The sequence below is a fragment of the Halyomorpha halys genome, unplaced genomic scaffold (genome assembly GCF_000696795.3).
Source record: "Halyomorpha halys isolate HHAL.00 unplaced genomic scaffold, Hhal_1.1 Scaffold267.1, whole genome shotgun sequence".
Lineage (NCBI taxonomy): Eukaryota > Metazoa > Arthropoda > Insecta > Hemiptera > Pentatomidae > Halyomorpha > Halyomorpha halys.
In genome coordinates this window covers 543156-552339 of record NW_027111312.1, presented here as the reverse complement: position 1 = coordinate 552339, position 9184 = coordinate 543156, and the positions used below count along the sequence as shown (strand labels likewise).

Here is a 9184-nt window from a genome sequence, read left to right as displayed (position 1 = left end):
ATATATATACAAAAAAAAAGCGGAAAATTGCTGTTTTCATATATTTTGGCAATGGAACAATAAAAATGATGAAGAAAATGACACATTATCACCTTCAAACCTAAAAAAATCTTTTTTTTTTATCATGTTTTAATCAACTTTAATAGAGAGTTTTACTTTTTTCTAAAATACTGAAAAAATTACTTAAAACAGAAGCTTTATTTATATTTAAAATATAACTATTACTTTTTCGAATTTCAATATTTAGTTATAATCTTTTAAAATGAAAATGACTAAGAAGATGTTTAACCATTCTGTCTAGTAATAACATCAGTAATGTTAATTAATATATAGACTGATATAGCTATTTATATTGAGCGATATTCAAATATTTGATAAATACTCATTCGTTCTGATTAAAGAGAACTTTACAGCAGAGAATTCAGCACAAGAAGAAAGAAATGTATATGATTTGATTTATTACATTTTTTTATTCACTTTAAATCATAATGGAAAAAAACAAAAGTAAACAGGCACATTTTTATTTTTTAATCATGCAAAACTGAATCACACTTAGCATATAAAAAGCAACTAATCCAATTTGTACAAATTTATATAAACTTATGTTTGTATAAAAAAGATATTCATATTATAGGAAAAAATATTAAAATAATAACAACAAAATTCATCCTTATTTATTTACAGTATGAAAAATGACTCTCAAGAAGAATTTAAAAGCATAAAAATATATTAATGCTTTAAAATTTTCAAGCTAAATAAAAATTTAAATGAATAATATAATTTGCTTCAACTTACCACTAATGTGAAGATCATTCATATCAGGAATGTCATGAGTGAGGGCATGCTTTACTTCTCCTACGGATGTCATTAGCTAAAAAACAAAAGAAAAAGTGACAAATTACAGACCAAATCCAAATTGTCAAGACTTTCCAAACATAAAATATTTAAAGGTAAATCAATTTTTATACATAATTTACAATTAATAAACACCTAATTAATTAAAACCAAATAATGCTTACAGCTCTGTTAGATTCTCTCCATCTCGATACAGCAGCATGATCTAGTGGATTTATTGCAACAGCTTTAGCATCTTGGACCATCCTGGTAACACCTACGATATAAAGTTATTTTAGAGAAAAAAAAAAAGAAGGCATTAAGAAAATCTAATTATTACAGAGTTAAATATAAAAATAAATGCTAATTATTAAATAAATTAATTAAACTTCTGTCTAAAATTAAGTCCACCATTGCTGCACATGTAAATATGCCATCGCCGGTCATCTCACCATCTCCACACAGGATGCAGTCTGAAGACTCAGCCACTCCTATCCTCTCTAGGTGGTGCAACAAATAGTCATGTCAATTGGCCAACCAGAAGCATGCCACTGCCACTGCTCTTGGTTAAGTCAATGGAGGGCACCTCTTAGGGTCTAGCAATGCCATCCAGTTTTTCAGTCCCAGTGTGCAAGTCGATCTGCCTCCTCATTCCCATGTATACCGCAATGGGCTGGAATCCATTCTATTACTAAGTATTTCTCTTATACTTTCTATAGTTCTCTGGCATGCGAGAAATCCAGCGTTAGCCGAGGGCTGTCCAGACGCTATTGCCAGCAGTGCTGCCCTGGAATCCGACAGCAGAACTATCTTCTTTTCGCTGGCGTGAGTAAGCTTTTCTAAAGCCAAAGTAATAGCAGCTATCTCCATCAACATTGGTAGCGTTTGCTCTGGCAGGTGCTGACAGTTGGAACAGGCTGCTATAGACACCTGCACCCGCATTTTTATTTGGCCCTGTAACTGACCTGTTGGTGTATATATGTATCCATTCTGGCTCAGGGTAGCGCTCAGCTAAAGTGGCCAATACAACAGTCCTTAGTTCCTCAGCTGGGGTCGTGGATTTGTTGATGGGCATTATTAGATCCAGCACTATAGCATATGGACATGTCCAAATGCTTTGTTCAGTCAAGTCAGGTAGAGGCTCTCTTATCTCAAAGTTCAGGCCTAGACTTATGATAACAGATTTCGTTGTCTCAATAATTGTTAACTGCATTTTTAGTTGCCTAGTATTACCAACAGTGCTGACCCAGTAATCACTGCCATTCCTAAGCACGTGCTCGTAAAGGATGACGGCATTCATTTTTCGCCTATCTTTTAGGGACTCGATCTCTGCTTGCAGTTAGAATCGGTGTCAATTTAGCCGCACTGGTAATAGTGATTTATTATTATTTAAAGTTTTAAAAATTATTCAATTATGAGCTACTCATGTAAACTAAAATAGAACTTACAGTTCTGAAGATGATCAGCAGCTTTATTAACACCAGCGATAAAGGATGGATCTTCTGAATTTTCAGCCTCTTGTTTAGCAACCTGGAGGACTCTGTTAGCAAGACGAGCTATTGCAGTAGTATGACCGACCATTTTTTCAGCATCACCCTTTGCAATGGCATCCTCACAAAGTACAGTGTGTTTAGCCATATGCTCCTCTAAAAAATAACAAAAATAAAATATTACGTTACATTAAACATTTTATTTTGAAAATTCCAATCAAAACAAAGTATTAAAACTATTGTTATCATTGAAGAATGATCAGATTTTTATAATGGAAGAAGTTTTATAAACAATTATTATACTTATAGAATTTTAAAAACAATTTATTCTATTATATTTAAAACAGGGATTAACATTAAATGGATAAGACAATAATAATGTTCATTATAAATGTTCTAATAATCTCATAAAAATGCTAATCATTGATAGAATGGCATGAAACACAAAACTAATATACCTGATATTTTAGTAAAATGTGCAGCGTTTATAGCATCATCACAAAGAGAACGGATGCGGGCAATAGACTCGGCATATTGTCCTCTAAGGTTTTCATAATGTTCTTCAGCAGCTTTAGATGTTGGATACCTAAAAATGAAAACAAGAAAGTTAATCTTTACTAAAAGGTCGTCTGTAATTCTATCGTGCACTACTCGATAAAAATTCCTAAATAATGATTAATACTGAATACAAACTAAGCATAGAGAAAGAATCTTTAATTTAGATGATTGATTATGATGTCTGATGGTCCTTTCTCAGTTATTGTGCGAGGCTCTGGTCCCAGAAGGGGATCACATATCAGAAGATACCCAATACATAACTCTTTTACAAGAAGTTATGATTCAGTACCTAAGGCCCACTCATCCAGACTCAATCCATTTACAGGAAGCGAGGTAATCCAAGTTATACTCATGCCTTTACCTATTCTCTCTATCACACAAATGCAGCTTAGCAACTTAGTAGGATTAATCCTATGTACTTGAGCAACATCCAATACTACAGCAAAGTTTCTTCAAAATTATAGAAAAAGAAATTTAATACAAACTTACCCTAGTCTAATTCTTCCAGCAGACACTAACTGAGGTGCTAATGATTCCAACCGATTTGCAGCTGTCACCAATGATTCAGACAACTTTTTATTTCCGCCAGTACCTCCTGCAGCAACCAAGCGTCCAGTACGACTAGCAGACGTGGTAGCTTTATCAAGAGAACCAGCTTTTACAGAAAGATTCATATCCCTTCCAGGTACACCTAAAATCAAATTTCATAATTATTATTTTCAGCCATTTTCCCAATTGGTAGACAATAATATCACAGATTTTAGTGAAACAACTTTTGGATAGTAGATTATGAACATTACATTACACAGTAATGTAAAATTTAACCTTCAATCATAAAGGAGACAGAAAGAAAGATCTGAATTTATAATTACCAATAAACAGTTATAAATAGAAAAACAATGAAGCCAATACAATTTTGAAAATATTTTCCATTGTTAATTCATAGATATAATTATTAATTCTACCTTCAGGAACATGAACTGCTTCAGTGAACTGTTTCAAAGGTGTATTGATATCAGCAAAATCTTCAACAACTCTATTCACAACTGCAGTTTGAATACTATCTTTCAATTCATGCAATTTTTCTTGAAGAGTCCTAAAACAATAAATTAAACATATCACAAAAAGAAAAATCTTAATTAAAAATAAGGTAAAGGGCATTATGAGGGATTATTTAACATCAAATCACAAGGAAACAAATAACTTAACAAATACCAACGTAACTAATATTAAATAAATCATAAATACAACAATCTTTTGAAATGTGACTAGAATTGAAATAAAAATACAGCACAATGTGGTTTGATTGTCTCATGGAGAAGAATTTCACTTACATATTTTTTGAACTACCAGTGAATCATTTGAGGTGTTGCATCTTTAACTAACCAAACCCATTTTCAATTTTTTTTTTTAATTAACAGATTACCTGTTATCATGAGATATATAAATGTATTTAAAAAAAGTTTAATTAAAATTTAATCTTTATTCTGGGAAACTTAGTGTCCAAAGAATAACAGTAATGTACAATCTAAACAGCATTTACATATTTGCACAATCGTAATATAACCATACATAAACTTTTATTTTTTATACATACACAAAAAATTGATCTTTGAGGAAATAAAGAAATAGTGTTTAAACGAGATTAAGGGAGGCTCCGCAAATGGAGAAAAGGATAAAGAAGGAAGGTACTAATAAGGTATTGTAGTTGGATATTGGGACAAAGCCACCCATGCTCAGAATATCAGTGATACAGGAACAAATGGATACATCATAAAAGAATTTAATGAAACAATTGATCAATCTTTTAAGTTTCATTATGTGCTCTCCAGATAAGTCCTTGACTGTTGAACCTGTCTCCAGAGGTGAAAATCATCAAATTTTAGGAGCTGTTTAAGGATTGAGATAGATTTTTGGATGCTAACGTGTTATTTAAATGGTCTAAGAAAAAAATCTTTATCTCCTAATAATCTATGATCAAAACTATTCATAAAAAAAAAAAAAATTGAAAATGAACTAGGATAGTTTAAGAATCTAACACATTTTTAAAAACTTAGTAATCACATTCTTACTATGGCCAAGCAAAACTTTCTCTAGGACTTTATTACTGTGGTAAGTTTTAGAGTGTTCGATCCACTATTTTAGCTAATGAATCTAGAGTCAAAAAATAATCAGCAGATAATAAAAGCAACAATAATATCAAATGGAAAGTGAGTGATTAATCTTAAAATTATATCCAACAAACAAAAGAACTTACTTTATGACTGGATTAATACAAAACATTATACACAAAAACTCAATCAAGTAATCAGACAAACCTGGCAATCTGCTGGGCTTGTGGAGAGCTGCCTAAGCCACGTCGGCATTGATCAGTGAGCTGCCTTGATAATCGATCAACTTGTTCGCACAAAGCAATCATCTCGGCTTTTTGGACACCTTGAAGACCCACAGCAACCTTCGAAAAAAAAAAAAAATTCTTAATAAATAAAATAATTTAGATTACATGAAGATTTTTACACTCATTTTGCAGTTCTTCAGTGTCAAACAATAACTGAATGAGGCAAGAGTGATAACAGCACTAACAGAAGTTGGATAAGGCCCATTTCAACCCTTACTCCAGCATTGTATTGTTTTATCTCCAGCTATACAGGAACTAAGAGCCAATAGAAACAGTCAAATGATAGTATGAATTGAACATAATTTAAATTATAATTACTAATAATAATAATTAAATAAAAATAATCAGATTTAACTTAGCACCAGAATTGTGTTACCAATTCATAAATGATTCTATGAAACCTATAAAATAGATTATTTTGATATTTTTTAAAAATAATATTTGTAGCACCCCTTAAAAGATATAAACACTACAAAATACTATATTAATTTATAGGTATTAAATATAAACAATAACCTTGTTGCCTTCATCAACGATGAGGGATATAGCTCTTCTTCCTAAACCATTATCGTCTCTCTCTGGATGCTGTAACCAACGCCCTGCCTGTTCTAATCTACCAGCCACTGTATGAGCTGGTTGCTCACCTCCTAATCTCTCACTGTTGTTTACGGCTGTGCTTACAGCTCTCATAAGATCACCTAGCCTTTCATGAAGATTGCGACTTAGAGTTTCAGCCTAAAAAATATGTTAGTATTTATCAAATAGTTAAAAATGAATTATTTAAAAAGTAAAGATATTTCTTTTTGATCCATGTGTGATATTAAGCTTCTTTATATTGCCAACGTCACACCGGTGCCAAACTGATAGTCTATTAGATATATTCTAGATTAAGAGCTGATTAATGAGTAAAAAACTGGAAACCAAATTCCTCTGACAAGTTCAAGTAGGCAGAAAATTTAAATTCTTTTTTGAATAAATTTAAAGCAAGTTCATTCCAAAAGATAGGATTTCCTGACAAGAAAACTCAAATACAGAAGGATTATAAAACTTCTGGAATTGTTTCATACAAGTCCTTAAGTTAGAAAAGTGATCCAAATAAATTTAATTTATTATCATATGCAAAAGTCCCCCTTGACAACTGATTCTCTTTTATTCCTCTATGTAACGTAAATATCAGTTACCCTGCCAAGTTAATAATGAATCTCCCCATTTTTTAAAGAAAGCTGCCAATAAAATTCAGAAGCTGATTCTATCAGGCAAATACAAATTGAATTACTGATTGGACTTCAAAAGTCTGTTTACCATCTTAACTACGGAAAGTATTTGACATGGAAGAAAGAAGAAACTAAAAAATAGTTATCAATTTTGATACACACCAATAACCACATCAGTTCTTTAGCCCTCTATTGAAAAACTAGCTTTCTTAGGTCAATTACATTCTCATATTTTTACTCACATGCATATATAAACCTAAATGTGAATATCATTGGTTGCAATAATAAAATATTCTAATGTCAAAAAAAAAAAAAAAAATGGTTTAACAAATTCTACTTAAATAAGAGAATGATTTTCTTAGTACAGCTGTAAATAACTTTTAATTTCCATTCGAAATAGGATTATGAGAGAAAGTTGTGCGATGCGTCCACTTATCAAATGATAATGTTAAACTTTATAGTGGGAGTAGGACTTTTAGAGATTTATTTATTGGACACTGATATTTAGAAAAACGTCCCAAATTATTACACAATGGATTATTATTTTTATAATAATTAATAAAGATTAACTTTAATATAAATTAAATTACATGTACATTTCGGTAACAGTTTAAATTAAGAAAAAAAAAATTGGTTTAGTGCCAGCAACTGCACCTTCAACCCTGGAAGGTGAAAATTTTAATTGATGATAAGGAATGATTTTCTCAATATAGCTTTAAATAACTTATTTTTTAAGTAAAAGTATAAAATAATTTAATCTTTAAAGAATGAAATCAGTTTGTAAAAATTTTAAAATTACCTGTGGTGTTGTTCCTTTTCCATCTTGTCTAAGTTCACAAAGCGCACTTGTCATGGTTGATATCTCACTACAAAGTCTACTGATATGATCTTTGTCATTGGGAAGAGCTCTTTCTGCAACAGCTCTGGCATGGTCAACAATCTGTCGTACGGCTTTCTCTCCAACTCCACCACGAAGTGCCATTGGGTCCTAAAAACATTTTTATAACATAACTTTGAAACATCACAAAAACTAAGATAAATTTTTACATCATCACAAAACTAAGAACCATTTTTCTAACATGCATGCATGTATACAAATTTAGTTATAAGCAGAATACCATCATTTATCCACAATAGTGAAGTTCAAGTAAAATTTGGATAGGAAATATAAAAAAAAAAATAATTTAGAACAATATCGAATCTCTTCAATGAACTCTGAAAAGATTGATGAAGAGGCATACTTTTTTATCACGAAAGAAATTAAAATTAAGTATTCATTATTTTCTTTTTTAAATGAAATATTGGAATTAGGATACATAACAAACGGAAATCCTACATAAGTAGTATAAATAATAAGCACCTATACAAATTTCACCAGTGTCATAAGATGGAGAGGAGGAATAAAATACAAGATTGTTTTAAATAAAAATTAGAAAAGCCATACCTCGACCCAATCTGTAGCAGTTCGCATTTTACTCTGTATTGCGTTGTTAGCTCTCTTCATGCCAGTTAATTGATCAGCCTCCCATTCATCTTCATCATAAGTTGTTAATTGTAAAACTCTAATTATTTCATGAAGTTCATCAGTCATTCTTGAAGTTAAGTAGTTTCGGTTTTCAGCAGCTTCTTCAGCCCCTTTACCACCTAATAAAAATTTAAATTAATATTTTAAAATGAGTACATGATTTTAATGAATTCAAAATCAGTTTAACATAGACATAATATAGAATAACAGGCAGGAAACATTAGGGGAATTCATGATCTTTAGTTTAACATCTTAAAGGGTGTTAAATGGAGAAATATTTCCTTCATTTAGCATGTTAAAACAATATAACATTTAACATGGCTGAGTCTGTTAATAGGTCTGCTAAATGGAGAATGACGTCATGCTACATGACATAATATCAGCTGAGCTCCACACTATACTCTTTTGTCTGTTGTCATTTTGATAGGTTAGTTGCTCGTAGTTAGTGTTTGGTTTGTATTGTTTTTAGATTCTAACAAAGTAATGGATAAAAATAATAATAAAGTAATGGGGAGAAAAAAAAACTAGGAGAGGAAAGAAGGAACAAATGAGGTGGAGGAAAGATGAAAATCTGTTAGTAGCTCCTCTTGCACTTAACATATAACATGGACTTTAAATTAGGCTGCTCACAAACCAAATCAAATTTAACATGTTAAAACTTTTTACATTTAACACATCATGAATACCCCTATTGCGAAACTTTTATGTGTACTTAATTTTAAGCAGTAAAAAGTGACAGACAGGGCCCACGCTACCAGTTTAGTAAAGATACGGGTCTCAAGAAATTAAAAATATTGAGCTACAAATGCTAACAAATTATGTAATGAGTACTGATAATAAAAGAAAACTGCATCCTATCATTATTACCTACTCAATGAAAATATCCATATTATAAACTTACAATAATACATACCTTGAGAAATAATATGAATAAATATTTTCATGCTGCAAATTAGAATCGGAGCCAAAGTCTTCACTTGATCTAAGCATCTGATAAGGATTTCTCTATGAACTTGATGAGTAAGTTCTTTCTCTCTAGCACCAACTTCACGAGAAACCTAAATATTATAAAAAAAATATAGATAATCTCAATTTGAAAAAAAAAAAAATTAACCAAACTTATAAATATTACAAACATTAAAATTAAACAAAAGAAAAGAAAAAT

The 9184-nt window shown here is 30.9% G+C and overlaps 1 protein-coding gene across 6 annotated transcripts in view; it reads right to left on the bottom strand.

Annotated features, from left to right (window-relative positions):
* Vinc (vinculin) overlaps positions 1-9184 on the bottom strand; it is a 36737-nt gene that overhangs the window by 20512 nt on the left and 7041 nt on the right. For all 6 annotated transcript variants that reach the window (XM_067049325.1, XM_067049326.1, XM_067049327.1 and 3 more), the window contains exons 5-15: positions 8933-9077; positions 7939-8138; positions 7294-7482; positions 5797-6015; positions 5201-5337; positions 3848-3978; positions 3372-3573; positions 2783-2910; positions 2283-2480; positions 1020-1111; positions 796-871 (exon numbers count right to left, since the gene is read on the bottom strand). In XM_067049325.1, coding sequence (XP_066905426.1) covers positions 796-871; positions 1020-1111; positions 2283-2480; positions 2783-2910; positions 3372-3573; positions 3848-3978; positions 5201-5337; positions 5797-6015; positions 7294-7482; positions 7939-8138; positions 8933-9077 — 1717 coding nt within the window. The remainder of the gene's footprint in view (positions 1-795; positions 872-1019; positions 1112-2282; positions 2481-2782; positions 2911-3371; positions 3574-3847; positions 3979-5200; positions 5338-5796; positions 6016-7293; positions 7483-7938; positions 8139-8932; positions 9078-9184) is intronic.